Below are 23,786 nucleotides of genomic sequence, written 5' to 3'. Positions count from 1 at the left end.
CAGCTTTACTTCTTCTTTTCTGATTTGGATTCCTTTTATTTCCTTTTCTTCTCTGATTGCTGTGGCTAAAACTTCCAAAGTTATGTTGAATAAGAGTGGTGAGAGTGGGCAATCTTCTCTTGTTTCTGATCTTAGTGGAAACACTTTCAGTTTTTCACCATTGAGGACGATGTTGGCTGTGGGTTTGTCATACACGGCCTTTATTCTGTTGTGGGAAGTTCCCTCTATGCCTACTTTCTGCAGGGTTTTTATCATAAATGGGTGTTGAATTTTGTCAAAAGCTTTCTCTGCGTCTATTGAGATGATCATATGTTTTTCTCCTTCAATTTGTTAATATGGTTTATCACATTGATTGATTTGCGTATATTGAAGAATCCTTGCATTCCTGGAATAAACCCGACTTGATCATGGTGTGTGATCCTTTTAATGTGCTGTTGGATTCTGTTTGCTAGTATTTTGTTGAGGATTTTTGCATCTATGTTCATCAGTGATATTGGCCTGTAGTTTTCTTTCTTTGTGACACCCTTGTCTGGTTTTTTTATCAAGGTGATGGTGGCCTCGTAGAATGAATTTGGGAGTTTTCCTCCCTCTGCTATATTTTGGAAGAGTTTGAGAAGGATAGGTGTTAGCTCTTCTCTAAATGTTTGAAAGAATTCACCTGTGAAGCCATCTGGTCCTGGGCTATTATTTGTTGGAATATTTTTAATCACAGTTTAAATTTCAGTGCTTGGGATTGGTCTGTTCATATTTTCTATTTCTTCTTGATTCAGTCTTGGCAGGTTGTGCATTTCTAAGAATTTGTCCATTTCTTCCAGGTTGTCCATTTTATTGGCATAGAGTTGCTTGTAGTAATCTCTCATGATCTTTTGAATTTCTGCAGTGTCAGTTTTTACTTCTTCTTTTTCACTTCTAATTCTATTGATTTGAGTCTTCTCACTTTATTTCTTGTTGAGTCTGGTAATGGATATCTATTTTATTTATCTTCTCAAAGAACCAGCTTTTAGTTTTATTGATCTTTGCTATTGTTTCCTTCATTTCTTTTTCATTTATTTCTGATCTGATTTTAATGATTTCTTTCCTTCTGCTAACTTTGGGCTTTTTTGTTCTTCTTTCTCTAATTACTTTAGGTGCAGGGTTAGGATGTTTATTCGAGATGTTTCCTGTTTCTTAAGGTGGGCTTGTATTGCTATAAACTTACCCCTTAGAACTACTTTTGCTGCATCCCATAGATTTTGGGTCGCTCTTTCTCAATTGTCATTTGTTTCTAGGTATGTTTTGATTTCCTCTTTGATTTCTTGAGTGATCGCTTCATTATTAAGTAGTGTATTGTTTAGCTTCCATGTGTTTCTATTTTTTACAGATCATTTCCTGTAATTCATATCTAGTCTCATAGTGTTGTGGTCGGAAAAGATACTTGATACAATTTCAATTTTCTTAAATTTACCAAAGCTTGATTTGTGACCCAAGATATGATCTATCCTGGAGAAGGTTCCATGAGCACTTAAGAAAAATATGTATTCTGTTGTTTTTGGATGGAATGTCCTATTAATATCAATTAAGTCCATCTTGTTTAATGTATCATTTAAAACTTGTGTTTCCTTATTTATTTTCATTTTGGATGATCTGTCCATTGGTTAAAGTGGGGTGTTAAAATCCCCTACTATGAATGTGTTACTGTCAATTTCCCCTTTTATGGCTGTTAGTATTTGCCTTATGTATTGAGGTGCTCCTATGTTGGGTGCATAAATATTGACAATTGTTATATCTTCTTCTTGGATCGATCCCTTGATCATTATGTATTGTCCTTCTTTGTCTCTTCTAATAGTCTTTATTTTAAAGTCTATTTTGTCTGATATGAGGACTGCTGCTCCAGCTTTCTTTTGGTTTCCATTTGCATGGAATATCTTTTTCCGCCCCTCTACTTTCAGTCTGTATGTGTCCCTAGATCTGAAGTGAGTCTCTTATAGACAGCATACATATATGGATCTTGTTTTTGTATCCATTCAGCTAATCTGTGTCTTTTGGTGGGAGCATTTAGTCCATTTACATTTAAGGTAATTGTCGATATGTATTTTCCTATTCCCATTTTCTTAATTGTTTTGGGTTTGTTATTGTAGGTCTTTTCCTTCTCTTGTGTTTCTTGCCTAGAGAAGTTCCTTTAGCATTTGTTGTAAAGCTGCTTGGGTGGTACTGAACTCTCTCAGCCTTTGCTTGTCTGTAAAGATTGTAATTTCTCCATTAAATCTGAATGAGATCCTTGCTGGCTAGAGTAGTCTTGGCTGCAGGTTTTTCTCCTTCATCACTTTCAGTATGTCTTGCCACTCCCTTCTGGCTTGTAGGGTTTCTGCTGAGAGATCAGCTGTTAACCTTATGGGGATTCCCTTGTGTGTTATTTGTCGTTTTTCCCTTGCTGCTTTTAATAGGTTTTCTTTGTATTTAATTTTTGACAGTTTGATTAATATGTGTTTTGGCATATTTCTCCTTGGATTTATCCTGTATGGGACTCTCTGTGCTTCCTGGACTTGATTAACTATTTCCTTTCCCATATTAGGGAAGTTTTCAACTATAATCTCTTCAAATATATTCTCAGTCCCTTTCTTTTTCTCTTCTTCTTCTGAAACCCCTATAATTCAAATGTTGGTGTGCTTAATGTTGTCCCAGAGGTCTCTGAGACTGTACTCAGTTCTTTTCATTCTTTTTCTTTATTCTGCTCTGCAGTAGTTATTTCCACTCTTTTATCTTCCAGATCACTTATCTGTTCTTCTGCCTCAGTTATTCTGCTATTGATCCCTTCTAGAGTATTTTCAATTTCATTTATTGTGTTGTTCATCGTTGTTTGTTTCATCTTATTTCTTCTAGGTCCTTGTTAACTGTTTCTTGCATTTTGTCTGTTCTATTTCCAAGATTTTGGATCATCTTTACTATCATTATTCTGAATTCTTTTTCAGGTAGACTGCCTATTTCCTCTTCATTTGTTAGGTCTGGTGGTTTTTTATCTTGCTCCTTCATCTGCTGTGTGTTTCCTTGTTTTCTCATTTTGCTTATCTTACTGTGTTTGGGGTCTCATTTTTGCAGGCTGCAGGATCGTAGTTCCCGTTGTTTTTGTTGTCTGTCCCCAGTGGCTAAGTTTGTTCAGTGGGTTCTGTAGGCATCCTGGTGGAAGGGACTAGTGCCTGTGTTCTGGTGGATGAGCCTGGATCTTGTCTTTCTGGTGGGCAGGTCCACGTCTGGTGGTGTGTTTGGGGTGTCTGTGGACTTTTTATGATTTTAGGTAGCCTCTCTGCTAATGGGTGGGGTTGTGTTCCTGTCTTGCTATTTGTTTGGCAAAGGGTGCCCAGCACTGTAGCTTGCTCATCATTGAGTGAAGCTCAGTGCTGTTGTTGAGATGGAGATCTCTGGGAGATTTTCACCATTTGATATTATGTGGAGCTGAGAGGTCTCTTGTGGACCAGTGTCCTGAAGTTGGCTCTCCCACCTCAGAGGCACAGCACTGACTCATGGCTACAGCACCAAAAGCCTTTCATTCACATGGTTCAGAATAAAAGGGAGAAAAAGTAGAAAGAAAGAATTAGTAGAAGTAGAAAGAAAGAAAGTAAGAAAGAAGGAAGAAAGAATGAAAGGAGGGAGGGAGGGAGGGAGAAAGGAAGGAAGGAGGGAAGGAAGAAAAAAGAAAGAAGATAAAGTAAGATAAAATATAATAAAGTTATTAAAATAGAAAATAATTATTAAGAAAAAAAATTTAAAAAACAAAAAAATAAACAGACAGAACCCTAGGACAAATGGTGGAAGCAAAGCTATACAGACAAACTCTCACACAGAAGCATACACATACACACTCAGAAATAGAGCAAAAGGGGAAAAAAATCATAAATATTGCTCTCAAAGTCCACCTCCTCTATTTGGGATAATTCGTTGTCTATTCATGTATTCCACAGATGTAGGGTACATCAAGTTGGTTGTGGAGCATCCGCTGCTTCTGAGGCTGCTGGGAGAGATTTCCCTTTCTCTTCTTTGTTCTCACAGTTCCCAGGAGCTCAGCTTTGGATTTGGCCCTGCCTCTGCGTGTAGGTCACTGGAGGGCGTCTGTTCTTCACTCAGACAGGACGAGGTTAAAGGAGCAGCTGCTTCAGGGACTCTGGCTCACTCAGGCCGGGGCGGGGGATGGGGGGGGCGGAACGGAGTTCGGGGCAGGCCTGCGGCGGCAGAGGCCAAAGTGACGTTGCACCAGCCTGAGGCGCTCCGTGCGTTCTCCCGGGGAAGTTTTCCCTGTATCCCGGGACCCTGGCAGTGGCGGGCTGCACAGGCTCCCCGGAAGAGGGGTGTGGATAGTGACCTGTACTCGCACATAGGCTTCTTGGTGGTGGCAGCAGCAGCCTTAGCATCTCATGCCTGTCTCTGGGGTCCGCGTTGTTAGCCACGGCTCGCGCTCGTCTCTGGAGCTCTTTAAGCAGCGCTCTTAATCTCCTCTCCTCACGCACCAGGAAACAAAGAGGGAAGAAAAAGTCTCTTGCCTCTTCGGCAGGTCCAGGCTTTTTCCCGGACTCCCTCCTGGCCAGCCGTGGTGCCCTAACCCCCTGCAGGCTGTGTTCACACCCTAACCCCAGTCCTCTCCCTGCGCTCTTACCAAAGCCCGAGCCTCAGCTCCCGGCCTCGCCCACCCCGGCGGGTGAGCAGACAAGCCTCTCCTGCTGGTGACTGCTGGTTGGCACCGATCCTCTGTTCGGGTGTCTCTCTGCTTTGCCCTCCGCACACCTGTTGCTGCTGTGCTCTCCTCCGCGGCTCCAAAGCTTCCCCCCTCCGCCACCCGCAGTCTCTGCCCGTGAAGGGGCTTCTAGTGTGTGGAAACCTTTCCTCCTTCACAGCTCCCTCTCACTGGTGCAGGTCCTGTCCCTATTCTTTTGTCTCTGATTTTCCTTTTTTCTTTTGCCCTACCCAGGTACGTGGGGAGTTTCTTGCCTTTTGGGAGGTCTGAGGTCTTCCGCCAGCTTTCAGTAGGTGTTCTGTAGTAGTTGTTCCACGTGTAGATGTATTTCTGGTGTATCTGTGGGGAGGAAGATCGTCTCCCGTGTCTTACTCTTCTGCCATCTTCTCTTCGTCCTCACATGCCTTTCTTGACTTATTCATTTAATATGACTTAAGAACAATAAGGGAGCAACATATATGAATTGAAATATTTTTTTGCTTGTCTTAGCAATTTTGTCAAGGGTATTTTGAATCTCCTCTTCAAAAGTTCCTTCTAATGGCATAGTAATTGTTTTTATGATCTTTCCAATGAACTATGAAGTATTCTCCTGTCAAGCCCCATTCTTGTGGTAATGAAGTCTATGAGACGGATGCCCTCATTTAATCCTGGATTGATATTGAAGAGTTCCCCCCCTCATCCCTTTTATACAAGAGGTATGAAAAGGTGAGGGGAGACAAGATTCAAATGAAATCATTATTATCTTTATTATTTTTTATCATCAAATATTTATTGATACCTGTCCTTTGCCCAAAGCTCAAAGGACTATTGTAATGAATTTTAAAAGCCTTTGTCCAATCTTAGAATATTTATACACAGAAAATAAAGCATCAGTAAAATTCCTTGGAGAGCTTTTGAAAATAGACATTGGGCTGCACAATATCCCCATAAAATCTTTCCAAACAATGAGAATATTAGCAAAATGGTTGTTAATTAAATGCTTAATCCGTGCTTATTTAATCCAGTACTTGATAGATCATATACTTATTGACTGCCAATTCAACACTTAATAACATGGGGGGTGCCTCTTGAGATCAATATGTAATCTAATTATACTTGTTTTATGGCATTTGGAATATAAATTCAAACTTTATTTCACATGGTTTTATCTTTGTATCATCTAGTATTTCCATTTAAATATTGTAAAAATAATTTTCTTCTCTCTTTTCCTATTCATATGTCCAACTGTTTCACTATTTTTACATATTAGTCATACGTTAAATTCCCTCTCTGATAGTTTCAACTTCTGCATAATGTTTAGGTCTCATTCCATTGATGATAGTTTCTCTTGTTTTTTTGAACACCTTATAATTTTTTATGGAACTACCTTTAAAGAACAAGATCATATGTTTCCTTAGATTATTCCTTAAAGAATGTCATGTACCAGAGGACCAAAATGGAAGCATTGTATATAATAGTGGAATTCTTTTAAGTATCGATAATAATAAAATATATTGTTATAAAATTCTCATCTTGGTTTAAAGAGGCTCTTATTCCATTATTTAATTTTGCAATTCAAAATGGTTACAAGTGGCAATTTGAATTTTCAAACTCATTGATTCCTAAGTTCATTATGTGATTATTATGTGCTTGTATTAATTTTACTAGGTCATTTGTAAATATTATCTTATGTAAGTTATAATCATTTTTAAAATGTTACCACTATTTGGATGTATTCAACAGGAAATAGGCAGGTTATTTGATCATTGACAACATGAAAAGATTTTTATTTGGCATTTTGTATAAAGTAAAAATAAATAGGTATAAGCTCTGTCATCAAATAACTAATAATCAGCTATGAAAGATAAGGCAATAATTCAAGCAAATATAGTTTAACTATAAATTGTTAAATGTTGTTAGCTATTTTTATTAGGAGATATCAGTGGAAATTTATTAAGTTAGAATTTTTGTAGGACTGGAATTAAAAACAGGCTTTATTTTTTTATTTATTTAATATTTGTTTTTATTATTATTCTGTGAAAGAAATAAGGTAATCTGATAAAGTGGGACTAAGTTAGGCTAATAGGACAATCAAGGAAAAAATATATTTAAGAGATGAGTGCCAAAGAGTAGAAAGGAATCATTTATGGAAATTTTTTCTGCAAATAATATTTCCAAAACATGGGAACAGCAAATACAAAGGCCCTGAGGCAAGATGAAGTTTAACTGAAATCAAGAAACAAAAAGAAGCTAAAAGTTTAGGTCAGGAGATAACCACACAAATTTACACCAGCTGGTCCCTAACTTCAAGTACGTGGATATATTCTTGAGGTGAGTTAGACATATATATCATCCAAAAAACAAAAAAAAAACGTTGACTCAAAAATTACCCTGGAAATTCTGAGTGAGACTCTTTACAAAGGCACAACCATATTAAAGATCACAGCCATAATTCTCCAAACTCCACTCTGGCCATTACTTGCGGGCATTTAATGGGGGTGTTTAATATCCTCTCTAAAATATTGGGCAGGAAGAACAAACATCCTAGCATGTCTGCACCGTGCACCTAGTGTCTCACAATTGAAAATTAGCTGGAGCTCACCCTGCTGACGGCTTTGTCGTTTTTTTTTTTTTTTTTTTTTTACCTTTTATTGAGTCTCATCTCTTTTAAGAACTGGGATATATTTTTTGAGGGAAGTAAACTATAGGAAAATTCAACTGACAGAGATCATACTGTACTTGACTTTTCTGTTCTTTACTACATTTATTTGTTGAGACAAGCGTCTGTTCTTAGCCTATTTTTAATGGCTCTGTTAAATATAATGGACACACAGTAAACTGCACATACTTAAAGAGCACAATTTAAGTTCTGAAATATGCATATACCCATGGAACTGCCAAAACAATGAAGAAAAGGAACATATACACCACTTGCAAGTGTTTTTATGCCTCATTTATAAAGCACCTTTTTTTCCCCACATTCCACCCCTCCACATCCCCAAGTGACCACTGATATGTCTTTTTTTTCCACACACACACACACACACACACACACACACACACACACACTGTATTTTATTTTTACAAGAGATAAATAAACCGACACCAAGCATTGTAAATGGATGACCACAACAAAAGCAACAATGATTGCAATTACCAAATAGGCAGAAATGGAGACATAACAATCCAGGCAGAATTATCAGGAGTAAACATAGATATAAGAAAACATAATGTTTAATTCTAATCTAGTTTTATGAAAGCAGTGGTCTTCACATCTACCTGTGCTTTAGAACCAGCTGGAAATGTTTTCTTAGTAAAGTTTGCCAGGCCTACTTCCCAGAGATTCAGAATTGGGAAGTTATAATTCTAAAGACTCCACAGGTGATTCTGTTATTCAATCAGGTTTGTAAACTAGGGGACTAGAGTAGTTGACAACATCAGAGGAATGGTAAGAAAGGCAAGGTTGACCCAGAGGCTAAGAAGACAACATTTATTTCAGTATGCAGTAAAGGGTCCATAAAGTACTTTGTTAGGATAACACATGTGAAATGAAAAGGGTTAGGAATCAGAAAAGTCATTTTGGGAAATTTTCCAACATATAAGACTAATCAGTGGGGAGAAGTTGGGTGAAGAAGGCTTGGAGAGAAAGTAAGGGAAGAACCAGAGGTTGGAGAAGAGTTAGTTAGACAGATAGATGATACATACAGAGAGATAAAGATGTATTTATTTACATATATTATTTGTCATAATGGTGTTGGGACATGTAAATATCTTACTGAACATGCTTCTCAATTTATATATTTTAATGGCTTATTTCTGCAAAGGATTTTTTATTTCTGTTGTGAAAATCTCTAATACAGAGACAGGCATTGAGGTAATCTGGTCAAGAGGGTTTTGACCCAGGCAGGGGCATGGAAAGTCCCCCAAATTACACAGGTAACCATCTACTCTGCTTAGAAAAGGAGTTGCTTATGTTATGAATGAAATTAAGAACTCTAATTTTAGAATAGGCAATTAAAAATCATCCCAAATATAAATTACTGTAGCCACAAGGCAAGCAACTGGATAGCAGGAAAGAACAATAGGTCAGACAACAAAAAGCAAAATTTTCTTGTACTATTTCTTCTCTTGACAAACAAAGTCCACAATGCTCATTGTTAAGTTATTGGGAAATATCTGTTACACTATGATGGAGGTAGGGTGTGATGATACACACCAAGTCAAAGAGAACTATGGAAGGAGTCCAGAACTATGACTGGCACAAAATAGATGCTCAATAAGTATGTGTTAGATAAATTAATGAGCAGCAGGAAGTAAGTGACATAATATAAGGCAAATCAGGCAAAGAACTGAGACAAATTTTGAACAAGCCTTTGGGAATGTCTAATAAATACTAATTATCATTTATTTTAGATTTGCTTGGATTCGTGGACACAATGTCAAAGCATTCGTATTTTAATCCCATGAAGAAGATAAATGAATGTGTCATTATAACAATAATGTATTATAAATATCATTTATTATCTTCTATGTGCCCCTAGAAATGTATATATACTTCCCATATATCTGTAAACTGTTCTATAACATAGATATTTTGATCCACAGTTTACAGATGAGAAATTTGAAGTTTTGATGTCTTGGTAATTGTTTTTATTGCATTTAATTTTGGGTTACCTTTTTACTTTTGGAACAAGATAATGGTTTTCCATTTATGGTGTTGATATAAAATTTCTAATTTTTTCCAGATCTATTAAGGTATAGTTGGCAAAGAAACTTATAAGCTTTTAAAGTGCACAAGGTGATGATTTTATATACATATACATTGTGAAAGGACTGCTCCCACATAGTTAATTAACCCATACAACACCTCAGAATTTTTATCTTTCCTTTGTGTATATGTGAGAACATTTAGGTCCTATTCTCTTGACAAATTTCAATTATACAGAACAGTACTATCAACTTAGCTACCATGTTATACATTAGATCCTCAGGCCTTATTTAACTTAGAGCTGAAAATATGTACCCTTTGGCCAACCTCTCCTTATTGCCCATACCTCCCTGGTTCTGGTTCAGGCAACCATTTTCTTCTCTTTTTCTATGAATTGTTTGTTTGTTTGTTTTTGGTCCCACATACAAATGACATCATGCAGGATTTGTCTTTCTCAGTCTGACTCAGCTCACTGCTCTCAAGGTCCATTTGTGTTGTTGCAAGCAGCAGTCTTTCCTTCATTCTCACAGTTGGTAATTATGTACGGGGAGCTCATTTTGAACTGAAGTTCAACACTCTCCACACCTTCATGTCTTTTTAAGTTATCACGGAAGCTTCTCTGCTTGAAGATAGAAAAAAATAGAAATTTCATTAAATAATTCCCCTTGACTACACAGGCAAGACAGACCTTTCAGACACACACCTAGGAGGAATCACCTCATTTCAGATTCTGAGTCTCACCATTGCAAGGACTGAGATTTCAAGAATTGCTTTGTTCTTGCTTGGGAAGGGGCAGAGACTTCTGAGGAAAATAAGCAAACGAAAAACAATTTTTTTTGGCCGTGTGTGCAGCTTGCAGGATCTTAGTTCCCCGACCAGGGATTGAACCTTCACTTTTGACAGTGAAAGCGCAGAGTCCCAACCACTGGACTGCCAGGGAATTCCCACAAACAAACAAAATTGACATGAAAAACAAAATATAAACACACACACACTCACAACAATGACGTATTTACTTAAAAAGATTTCACTGAATTCCATATTGAACTAGACACAAAAACCATGCCCTAATGGAGCTAAGTTTATAATGGGGAAGAAAGACAAAAAGAAAAGAAAAATGAGTAAATCTCATAGAATGCCAGAAGGAGATTGTTTGCTATGGTGATTATGGGTGAGGAAGGGGATGCAATTTTAAATAGTGTGGTCAAATAGGCCTCCTTGAGAAAACAACATTGGAATAAAGACCTGAAGAAATAAAGGAGTGACTCTTGTAAATATCTAGGAAAAGAGAACTCTAGAAAAGAGGAACAAAGTATTTGAGGTCAGCGCAAAGACAGCAGAGTAGCCAAGGGTGAGGGTAGAATAAGATGAAGTTAAAAAGTTAAAAGGGGACCTGACTTGTATGGTGCTCAAGGACTATGGTGTTAAAAATGAAAAAATAAATAAATAAGTGTTTACAGGGATCAAAATGTTCAGGTCAATCAGTCATTACATTCTTATCCTCTCTGGAGGCTATTTGGGGGGTCAAAGTATCACCACAGCTTAATTAATGAATAAAGCATCAGGTAAGAAAGTTCCTCAGGTAATGTTGGTGATGTGTTCTCCAGCTACACTGACACGTTTGCCCTCCATGGAGATGCGTCTCCTGTCTCCAAGTAGCACTGGATGCACCCTAAACAATTCTCTTTATAACTCTGCATCTCAACCCCACTTTTGTCTTAAGTAGACCACCTCTTCTTAACTGAAATTTCCATCACTGATTTTGCCAGCATTTGTACATAGTCCTACAGAAAAACTTTTCACTTATCTTCTTAATTGGAATAATATGTCTCTGGAAACACCTGTATCACTTATTTAATATAACATAGTGGTATTGATAAAATTTGTCTCAAGAAAATGATAATAATAAAATGTTAAATGTGTACAAGGCCCTGGGCTAGTTGTTTAAGTACATGGTTTTACATTATTATTCCAATAAACCTATGATATACTAATAAATGATTCTCATTTACAATGAGAAGTTTCAATGATCGTGTCTGCACTAAATATTAATATAGTCACAAATAGCTGCCATTTCTTGAGGGAGGACCATTAATTCCCATCTCATTTATGTTGGGCTTGGTCACGTGACTTGGATTGGCAAATTAATATATGTAGAAGATTTAAGAAGCAGTGTATGTACATTTTTCCTTCTTCAACAATGCCAAGTACCCTTTTCCTTCTTCAACAATGATGGCAATCACCCAGATAGAGGATGCTCCATTAACCTGGGTCCCAGTGTGAAGATAATATAAACTGGATCTGTAGCTCACCTTTGCCATGGAATATTAGTGAGAAATAAGCCTGTGACATGGGCCACTGAGACATAGAGAAGTAGGTTCCTTTTTATTATTATTACTGCAACCTAATATAGTCTGTTATGTCTGTTTATTCCACACCCTGAACCTAAATCTTGATGGTCTTTTTAAATATGGATGCAGATTTGAATAATTCACATATATTAATTTTACGGTATCATTAATATCCAAAGTTCTATATAGGTAGTGACAGTTACAGTAAAAAAAATAAGATGTAACCATTAAAAATAGAATTTTGACTTGAAAACTGATTATCTCTAAAGAGAATTTCCAAAAATATTTTTTTTGCATTGGAAGTTTCTTTTGCGATAAATCACAGACTCTCCTGGTGTGACCACTCTAAATAGCAGTCACTTAAATAGAAGTTCTGATATGGTATATAAATAAATAAAGTTATGATGCCACCTTGTGAAATGGTTGCATATCTGCCAATCGCTTTGTCCCCAAACTTTTACCTGATAGCCAAACAAATACTGAGATAGTCTTTCAAACTATTTATTTGAAACTATTTATTTGAAACTTTATTTTTTTTTTAGTCTTCAAAAACACTTCAAAAACACTAGGTATTTAGCCAAAGTTAGATTACATTTAGAAATCTTAGTTCATTATTGACTTATTTCATTATTCATCATTGACCCACTAAGACCAAATATAGAAATTTCAAACTTTTAACACCTGTAGATAATAAATGTTTGACTATTAAGGATCATTACCAAAAAAAGTATAAATTAGTATTCACAGTGACAACTTGATGAAATTCATTACTTCACCTATATTTTTTAATAAACAACTCCTCACTCTAAAAACAAATCTTTTAAGTAGATTAAGCTTATGCTTTGTTTTCCTCATTCACTTTAAGTTAGTCTGAGAGTTCAGAGACCTAAACATGTTTAACCTTGAAAAAATGTTCTCTTTCACTATAAGATGTCAAATTATCTTTAATGGAGGGAGTCCTGATTTCTTGGTGACATTTTCTATAATGAACAAACTTTTGAGTTTTGCATTTAAATAGCCTGTTTATTTGTCTTGTCTCTTCTAATGTAGGCATCGATTGTGAAGTAAATATAGACGAATGTCTATCAAAGCCCTGTCTCCGTGACGGAACTTGTATTGATGGCATAAATCATTACACCTGTGACTGCAAGAGTGGGTTTTTCGGAGCACACTGTGAAGCAAAGGCAAATGACTGCCTCTCACATCCTCCTCTACATGGCAGGTAGCTATTTTTATTCTTCTATTATTAAATCTAAGAAGGCAAATTTAACTCACGATATTTAAAACTGAATCTCAAGGAAAAGTTGATAAAGGTAATTTTAATTATGCTTTTTCATAAAACAAGAGCTAAGTACAGTTAAGATGACAGAGGCTGCCCGTTTAACTTAATGAAATGCACTGATACATTATCTCTGCCCTTCTTTTATTTCTGCTCATTAGCATAAAGTAATTTTCAATAAATGTGAATTAATTAGACTTTAATAATCTTAAAAGTAATGCTCACAGTAATAGTAGTAACAGGTAGGATGATGAGAGATTCTATTATTTGTTCTGTAGAGGGATAATACCACAAACTTAGTATTTAAAATGTTCCTAAATAGACCAGTTCTTTCATCCCTATTTGCAGATAAGACATTTTGTGAATCTCTTTATAGAGTTGTATAATAACTACTCTGCTCATGGATAGAATATTAGTTTATGCAAATCTAGAGTGGGGATATTTCTAGAAGATGCAGGTGACAAGGAGGGATGACTCGAAGAGGCACACAGCTGCCTTCCTCAGCACCATTTTTCTTTCCTAGTCTTGCCACAGACTTTGTAAGCCAGAGAGAGAGGATGAAGATGGATAGTTCACTACAGTGCCGTTTGGCGTCAGCTGATTTCAGTTTCCTACATAAGCCCTAGACATACTTTTTTATCTTTTCAAGCTGTTTTTTTTTTTCTTCCTTTCCATTGCCATGGGGAAGATGGCAAAAATGAGAATTGATTTGTTCTTTCAGTCCAGTCACCTTGAAGGATAAGAAAGTAGAAATAGACTCTGCCTTCTATTGCTCATGGGAATGTGGTTTTTTTTCCTGACCTGGAAAAGAAAAAAAAACATTAAACAGTGAACTCTCTTGAAATTATCCTTTCATTGCCTTACTTATTTAAAAACATAATTCTGTGTTTCAGATGCATAGATTTCATTGATAAGTGTCAATGTTCATGCAGTGCAGAATGGACTAGCTCAAGATGTAAGATCAAGATTAATGTAAGTTTTATAATTTTTACTAAATTTAAAGTAATTTAAAAGAAATACAAAACAGTTAGCAGATATGTGGTCCTATCAAAAAATCCATAAGACATTTGGTCCACACCAAAAGTTCCTTGATATTTGGTCCTGTCCAAAACGTTGTGAAATGGGCCAAATATGCTCTTGGACGTATCCTGTGGGAAACAAGTTATTTGCTGTAGGTCTCAGAATCATTATTTCAGCACTTACTGATTATTAAAGTGCCTCTCACCTTTCCTTTGGAATTTCTTTTTTGGAATCTTTGCTGGCTCCAAACAAAACTAAAAATCATAGCTCTTTCACCTCCCCCTGCCCCGTCTATTGGTATTGTAAACTTCTGCAATATGGAGTCCTCAATCAACTAAATCCTGGAAGTGACCATTGTCCAAAGAGCTCAGAGGGCTTATGATTTGCCATCTGCCTCCCCCTCTCCGATCTTAGGACACACAGGTGTCTGTGGATGTGTAAGGATGAGGAGATTAAATGGATCCATACACAGCAAGGAGAAAAATAAGTGCTGGATGGATGTACCAAGAGATGGGTACATGTAGAGAACCTTGACACCAGCAATGCTCTCAGAATCTGTCTTCTGATCTTCAGGCATAAGACATGATGTGATTGACACATGCTATTTTATGTGGAATGTGTCACCTGCAGAGAAGTTTTGGTTACCTGAAGTTTAAGACCATTCATAGTGGATGAGAATCTCATGTGCCTTCCTGGATAATGGGAAGTTCTTCCAGGTCCTTCCTGGCTGACAATGACATGGTAAAGGAAGGAAGCACAGGCATGAAAGACAGCCTTTGGCATTGTGAGACTATAGATATTTTATTTAAATCCTTCATGTCTCTTTCCTTTATCAGTAAAATACAGTTCTTATACTGCAGGATCATTGTGTGATGATACACATTAAATGTGGTTGATACTCAGTAAATGATGTTTTTGGAGGGAGAAAGAGAATTGAACTGCAATTTTCGTAGTTACCTTCTGTGTGCTCTAGGACAAATTACTTGCAATCTGAAATCATGTTTTATCTATTCAATGAGGGAAATCATAGGAACTACCTCTTATGTTGTTGTGAGAATTAAATTATATAATGAAGGTAAATCAACTAGCACATATTTTGACACATTTTTGAAAGCCTAATAATTTATTGACATTTTGTGGATTTGATTCTAGATAGTGAAAGCCACACTTGATGTGGAGAAGGAGATGTTGTAATTAATAAATTCCCTGGTAGAAGATGCAGGAGGCATGTATCTTGCCTGCACTGTTGCATGTGTTGCCTGTGATAACCTCCAAAACCCTGTCTCTTGGTAGTGCAAATGTGGTATTTGTCTTCTGAATTAAATATATAAATAAAGAAATATTTTCTTTCTTATATGAATTTGTATATATTCATACCCACACACCCAGTATTATGAGAACAATTGTTTAATGCTACCTATATGCTTCTAGATGGTTTTTCATAATATTTTTATTTTAACATAAAGTTGAACTCATCATACTCCTTATTCAGTGACTTTTGGTTTCACCTAGTGTATCTTAGGGACCATTTCATTATAATACATGGAGTCATGACTCAAACTTTTCAGTAGCTACAAAGTGTTCCAAATAATTGTTGAGGAACCACACATTTAATGAGAGCATGAGCATGCCAGCTTCCCTAGATCCTATCAAATGAAATCATTTTTTAAAAGTGTTGACTAATTTGATGAGGAAAAAGTAGCATGTCATTATTTTGATTTATATTTCACTGGCTTATTATGAAGATTGAACACATTTCCATATGATTATTCGCCACCTGTATTTCTTTGTGTGAGCCTTGTTTACTCACAGCCTTTGACTAATGGTATTTTTCTTTTGACTTGCCTGCCTTTTTTGGTTTTTATATACTATTTAAAATTATGGATAAAATCCACTAGATTCTGCAAAATTACAAATCTTGTCTAGAGTGTGACCCCTCTTTCTTTACAAAACTTGTAAAGTTATGAGATTTTTGTATTTTTCTTTACCTTTTTCTTTATGATACTATGCTTTGCCTCTCTCCTTAGAAGGTCCTTTTATACAGCAATATTTAAATTATTTTCTTATATTCTCATTTATTACAATTTTATGATTAACAACACTTTTAGTTCTTTAATCCATTGTGAATATTTTGTTATAATTGATAAAAAGAAATATAATATTTTTTCAAAAATATAATCAATTTTCCAAGAACTTTTACCAAAGTATCTATTATTTCTGGATTGTTTTGGTATGCCTCATTTTTTTATGCACTAATACCTATATATGGGTCAATTTTAGGACTATTTATTCTGTTTTTCTTCTTTTTTAAAATCTTATCCTGTCATCTATATTAATTATTATAGTTCAATAAATTTTTTTAACTGTCGTTTTACTAACACTGTAAGTACATTCCAAATGTACTTTTGGTCATTCGTTCTGTAAATATTAAAAATGTATTATTTATGAAAAGCCAAAATACAGTAATTATCAGATATACCTCCTGCCTCACGAGCTCCATCTGGAGATATGGATAAGGGGTATAGATATGTATCTTACTTAGCTCACCTATTTTTTGTAACTTTCTCTATGTTGCAATGCCTAGATTACAGCTTCTTTTTTGTTGTTTTTTTCTTTTAATTTCTAAATTAACTTTATTGTGGTATAATTTAAATACAACAAAATTCAACCATTTGGAATGTACAGATCAAAGAATTTTGACACATGTATACACTCATGTACCCACTACCACAATCAAGATATATAACATTCTATTATCCTAAAAGACTCTTGTGCCCCTTCCCAGTCAATTTCCAGCCTGCCCTGATCCTAGACAATTCCTGAACTGCTTTCTATCACTATAGATTAGATTTACTTTTTCTAGAATTTCATATAAATGAAATAATAAATTATGCATACTTTCATGCCTAGCTTCATCTAAGAGATTCTTCCATGTCATTGAGAATAGCAATAATTAATTCCTTTTAATTGTTGAGAAGGACTATATTGTATAATACATGATCTTGTTTATCCATTCATCAATTGATGCACATTTGCATTGCTTCCAATATGGAACTATTGTGAATAGTTGCTATGAACACTTGTGAACACATTTTTTTTGAACATATGTATTCATTTATTTTATACCTAACAAATGAAGAGGAAATAGGCAGTCTACCTGAAAAAGAATTCAGAATAATGATAGTAAAGATGATCCAAAATCTTGGAAATAGAATAGACAAAATGCAAGAAACATTTAATAAGGACCTAGAAGAATTAAAGTTGAAACAAACAACAATGAACAACACAATAAATGAAATTAAAAATACTCTAGATGGGATCAATAGCAGAATAACTGAGATAGAAGAACAGATAAGTGACCTGGAAGATAAAATAGTGGAAATAACTACTGCAGAGAAGAATAAAGAAGAAATAATGAAAAGAAGTGAGGACAGTCTCAGAGACCTCTGGGACAACATTAAATGCACCAACAGTCGAATTATAGGGGTTCCAGAAGAAGAAGAGAAAAAGAAAGGGACTGAGAAAATATTTGAAGAGATTAGAGTTGAAAACTTCCCTAATATGGGAAAGGAAATAGTTAATCAAGTCCAGGAAGCACAGAGAGTCCCATACAGGATAAATCCAAGGAGAAACACGCCAAGACACATATTAATCAAACTGTCAGAAATTAAATACAAAGAAAACCTATTAAAAGCAGCAAGGGAAAAACAACAAATAACACACAAGGGAATCCCCATAAGGTTAACAGCTGATCTTTCAGCAGAAACTCTGCAAGCCAGAAGGGTCTGGCAGGACATATTTAAAGTGATGAAGGAGAAAAACCTGCAACCATGATTACTCTACCCAGCAAGGATCTCATTCCGATTTGATGGAGAAATTAAAAACTTTACAGACAAACAAAAGCTGAGAGAGTTCAGCACCACCAAACCAGCTTTACAACAACTGCTAAAGGAACTTCTATAGGCAAGAAACACAAGAGAAGGAAAAGACCTACAATAACAAACCCAAAACAATTAAGAAAATGGGAATAGGAACATATATATCGATAATTACCTTCAATGTAAATGGACTAAATGCTCCCAACAAAAGACACAGATTGGCTGAATGGATACAAAAACAAGACCCATATATTTACTTTCTACCAGAGACCCACTTCAGACCTAGAGACACATACAGACTGAAAGTAAGGGCATGGAAAAAGATATTTCATGCAAATGGAAAACAGATAACAGCTTCTGAAGGGCATTCATGGATTGATGTTTGAGTCTGTATTTCTAGTCCAAAGAGACAAGAGCAGTGGTGAAACACAGGCAGTACTGATTGAAAAGAACTCTCACATCAATATGTATCTGAAGCTCCTGGGAAAGCGTAAAAACAAAGTTTATGTTAGGGTTTCAGAGGGTAAAACACAAGCAAAAGTTTTTGTTGTCAACCTGATAATTTGAAGCAGGCTTAAAAATGTTAGAATTAATGCTAGAGAAAAGCAAATGCAATATTGGGTATGGAATGGATGCCATGGTTAGTGAAACATGTAGTTCAACTCTGAGTACACAGAAAAGAGAATAGAGTAATATGGAAATCAGGTATTTTCTTTTCTACTTTGTTGGGACTGAGAAGGATAAATACTCTAAGGGAGAAGTGTTTTGTTTTGAATATAAAATTATGTGTGTTAAGTACTAAAATGTTAAAAAAAAGATTCTAGAATAAAAAGAGTAATACATTCTCAGATGAAGAAAAACTAATCATGTGTAGAAGGATTAAAGGAAGTTTTCTAAACAAAAAGGAAATGAACAAAGAAAAGAACTGAATGTGTGTGTGTATCTGTATTTCCTCAAGTGTAAGCTGAAATTTATATGGGGCTTTTTATATAGTAAGAATTTTACCTTTTGTCTATCATATACATTATGTACATTTTCTCATTTTTTTGTTAATATTTAATTACTATATAGTGGATTTTTTTTTTTTTTTTTTTTTTTTTGCGATAAGCGGGCCTCTCACTGTTGTGGCCTCTACTGTTGTGGAGCACAGGCTCTGGATGCGCAGGCTCAGCGGCCAGGGCTCATGGGCCCAGCCGCTCCGTGGCATGTGGGATCTTCCCAGACCAGGGCATGAACCCGTGTCCCCTGCATGGACAGGCGGACTCTCAACCACTGCACTACCAAGAAAGCCCTATATAGTGGATCTTGACATTCAAAGGCTTTCTTTTTGTGTATCCAAGTGTACTGATATTTTTCCCAAAGGTTGTATGATTTGTGGCACGTTTAATAGGGACTTACTTGAGTTCTTCTAGTATTTGTCTCATCTTTTAATTCGCAATTAAGAGATTGGTCCATCAGTATGATTTTCAGCATAAGATTTGAGTTGGGATCTCCCACCAAATGCTCATCTATTTCCGAAATGTCATTGTAGGGAATATTTATCTCCTTTGATTGAAAACGCATGTTTAAAATAAGGGACATATCATAAATGGTAATATTTGTCACACACAGTTTCACTTTATCATTGCAGATTATTCTCCAATGATATCATTGCAGATTATTCTATATATATATAGAATAATATAATGATATCATTGCAGATTATTATATATATATAGTTCTATATAATATATAGATATATCTATCTATATAGTATATATATATAGATTATTATATATATATAGTTATACAGAATGATATAATGATATCATTGCAGATTATTATATATATATAGTTCTACTTTATTCTTATTAATATTCCATTGTCTGGAGGTTTCATATTTATTTAACCAGTACCCTCTTGATGAAGATTTAAGATATCTTAAGGTTATTGCCCTTAAAAATTATGTGTTTTAGATGTAGAATTTTGAGTTTTTTTCATACTTTATTTCATGGTAGGAAATAATCATTTGTCCTTTGAAAATTCTCTTCATGCTAATTTGTATTTTTGTGGGTATATTTCCTTTTGGCTTCACACCCTATTTCTTTCCCACAATATTTGTGTGTTTATTAGGAATCTCCTACATATTTTTCCTACGTATTTTCTCTATCTATTCCATTATTTGTCATGGGCCATAAACCTTGAATCGCCAGTATAAGGACAGACTTCCATCACTACTCACGCAAGAGTGAGCCTTTCTGAATCAGAAGAGCAAAACAGGTTGGGAAGGGGGCTGCCCTTCCTTTCCCAGCCCCTCTTGACCACCAACACCAAACCCACATCCTATGCAGTGTTACAGAGTCCTTAGCAATGTTGAATCACAGAACTCTCAGTCTTTTGGACATGTTCATGCTTGACCCCTCATTTTGCCAAGTTAGAGTACAATATACTACCATGATTATTAATATACACTTTAGATTTCTTTTGCAGCATTCTTTTCTTTACCTTAGGAAATAGGAGTGGTATTAAGTGTTAGCTTTTTTAATGGATTTGGAACTTTGCATTACCTTTAAGAAATCTTCACTTGTTTCATGAATTTGGCATCATATCTAGTTTTAGCCCTGATGTACTTTTCTTTCCTATATTGATTCATTTGTGCCTTTTCAGGAAGTTTCTAAGACAATGGTTTTGTTTTCCTGTATTTCAGTAGTCCTATTTCCTGGAAGTACTGCCAGACACATTTTCAATGAAGAAATAAAAATTAATATTTACTGAAACAATCCCAATTTTTATATTTCATAATCTTGTTTGATTTGTTGAAATAACAGTTAAAGAGTGTATTTTCTTTACAACAAAACATTCTATGTCTGATTAAATTGGGAATCAAACAAAATCTTCTCTCTATTAACTACTGTAGACCCATATTCAATCATGTAGGTTTTGAGAAAGAAAACAGTAAACAAAAATTATATTGGAAGTAAACATTAGGGATATTAAGTCTTTATCATATGCATTATTATATGTACACTTCCACAGCCAAGGAATCCCTTTGAGAGAAAAATCAAAGACTTGGTGGTACAATGAGCCTTAAGTTGGAATTCAGGGCAGTTAGTGTCTATGTGATTTTATTCTGTTGTCCTCTTGCTATAAGACCTTGGTGAAGTCACTCTAACACCCTTTGGCTTGTCCTCATCCTTGTGAGTAAATTAAAATTGTTGGACTAGATTCTTGTTACCAATGTTTGGTTCATGAACTAGCAGCATCAGGATCACCTGGGTATTTGTTAGAAATGGAGAAACACAGGCCCCATCCCAAAGAGTTTGAATCTAAAATTTAACAAGCTATCCAGAGTATTCACATGCAATTTAAGTTTTAGAAAGAGTACACTATATTGGTAAGTTTTATTCAGAGCTAGACAAAGTTCAAGAAATTCTATGAAATTTAATAGGTCTTTGCAGTGGATAAGGTAAGACTCTAACGGGAACCATGTCCTGTTTCCACTCTTCAAATGGACAGTTCCATGTTTACTTGTTTAACATGTTTCATTTCTCTAAGATCTTACTTTAAGAAAGTATTAAAACAGCAGTTAAAAAGAAAACATATGATTCGATGAGACAAATGCTATGATAAAAATGATCTCAGATAGTAACTTTCTATACTTCAGGGAAGTTCAGAGATCTCAGGACAAAGTCTTGGATCTAAACTGTAAATATATATATACACCTCAGGATACAACACAACTGTCAGAGAGCTAACTTGCACATTTATTAGTCTAAACAGTCCACAGTGAATACATCATTGATCTGTTATTCTTACAGTCTTGTACATTTCCTGACTTGGTGTTTTGAATACAAGTTGAGTGAATGTTGGGGTCTAGCTCAATTGTCTAGATTGCCCTGGTCTGCAACATTACTCCCAGCTTCCTCCTCTTTCTCTAAACATACCAGCCTTTTCTTTCTGTCATTTTCTGAATTAAATTTTAGTGAATTCTTCTTGGGAAGCACTTTATTATATTAAATAGAGTATAGCAAAGTAATATAAATAATGATGAACAAAGGGAAAGGCATCTTCCTTAATTTTTGAAAGAGGAAATATCAAGAACTTTAAATGATAATTTGATTTTTCTAAAAAGAAATTGCTTTTGTATTTCCCATTAAGCCTTCTAATTAATTTAATAAAAGATTCTTGTAAACCCTAGACACAGAACTTTTGGCAGTCTAAAAACTATCTCTTTCTTCCCATTGGAAATATAATTCAATTAGTTTATGTAATGCTTTCTAATAAATCATTCTAAATATACCTCGCCTTAGGGCTAAGTGGGAAACAGGTTTCCATGCCATTCCCTGTGGAATCCTACATCCATAAAAATAACTGCAGTACCTGCCCCAAGTCTAAGTGCCTTTGGTTGTCCTTAAGGAGTTCACATTTTCAGCAAAAGTAGAACAAATACCAGAATGGTATTCATTTATAAAAAAACATACATTTAACTCTATCACTTAGGCGAATGTAAAAGATCACCATCTGGGTTGCAAGCATAACTTGAGTTTTATACTCAAGTGCACAGCCAATTTCTTATTGAAAATGACATTAATTAAACTCTCTGGTGATTTTGACAAACCTTTAATTTTCCATTTGATGCATGATATGAATGCAAGGGCTCCCACATTAGCCTTGTCAGTTTGAGCTTTTATTGTTATGTTAACACTTATTAAAAGTCACTAAATGTTTAGAAGCATTAGTGTCAACTAATGATAGTTCTAGAAAATATTACTTTTCAGGGTAAAATGTTAAAAAAACTATCTCATGTTTGTATAGGTAATTACCTTTGAAGATGTACTAACTTGAGAACCCACAGTGCAAATGAATCATATTTGTATATATTCATTAACAAATTCTGTGTGGACAACATATTCAGAATACATTTTTAAAGTTTTACTAATGATGTCATAAAGTTCTATAAAGTATTTCTCAGAATTATAGGTGCAAATCTTTTCAGTGTTATCATTACATTGTAAACAGTTGTCATAGCATGTTCAAGGCTACATGTTCTGTGCTTTCCAGAGCACCAGCAAGTATATAATATCTAAAATATGAACTTAAGAAGTATATAGTATGATTTAGTAGACATTAACTATACTGAAAAACTCATTTTCTATCCTAAGCAAGTTCCAAATGACTGAAATAGAGGCTGACAAGGCCTTTGACCTTCAGAGTGTAAAGGAAAGAACATACTATTTACTGAACAGTTATTATGTCCTAGGAACAGGGCTAATTGCTTTATAGTCATTATTTTATTTAATTATCATAGGAATTTTTATGAGGTAGGTGAGATTATTGCCATTTCATGCATAAACGAAGCTACAATAAATTGAATACCTTTGTTGATTGAGTAAAAGTAGGAGAAGTGTACAAATATGCCAAAGATTGAAAAGGAAGAGACAGATATCATCCAGGTTCCTCTGACTCCATGACATCTCTCTGCTTCTGGGATGATAGGCATCAGAAATACTGGACATAAATTTGGATACATGCATAGGAATACTGGATAATTAAAAGAGTATGATTTCATGCACATTAAGACTTCTGGATCAAGATGGCAATATATGAGGCTCTGCATTTTGCTCCTGCCACAGATGCACAGCTATGCACAGAACAATTCTTCCTCAGAGAAATCCAGAAACTAGCTGGATAACTACTACACATCGATAACTGAGAAAATATACACGTTAAAATGGATAGAAAAGGCTGAGACACACCCTCACCATAAACCCCAGACCCAGCATAACAACATACAAAACGAGGGGACCCCTAACTCCCAGCTTCTCCCTGAGGAATGATTGGTTTGGACACCACAATTAGTATTCCAATTTTTTTTTTTTTTTTTTTTGCG

At 35.3% G+C, this 23,786-nt stretch overlaps 1 protein-coding gene across 1 annotated transcript in view; it reads left to right on the top strand.

Annotated features, from left to right (window-relative positions):
• Positions 1-23,786, top strand: part of EYS (eyes shut homolog) — a 1,661,361-nt gene that overhangs the window by 576,834 nt on the left and 1,060,741 nt on the right. Inside the window, exons 18-19 of the mRNA XM_060283543.1 lie at positions 12,791-12,962; positions 13,913-13,991. Coding sequence (XP_060139526.1) covers positions 12,791-12,962; positions 13,913-13,991 — 251 coding nt within the window. The remainder of the gene's footprint in view (positions 1-12,790; positions 12,963-13,912; positions 13,992-23,786) is intronic.

This window comes from Globicephala melas, chromosome 14, assembly GCF_963455315.2.
Source record: "Globicephala melas chromosome 14, mGloMel1.2, whole genome shotgun sequence".
NCBI lineage: Eukaryota > Metazoa > Chordata > Mammalia > Artiodactyla > Delphinidae > Globicephala > Globicephala melas.
The sequence above is the reverse complement of the archived record's forward strand: the minus strand, read 5'-3'. Positions and strand labels throughout refer to the sequence as shown.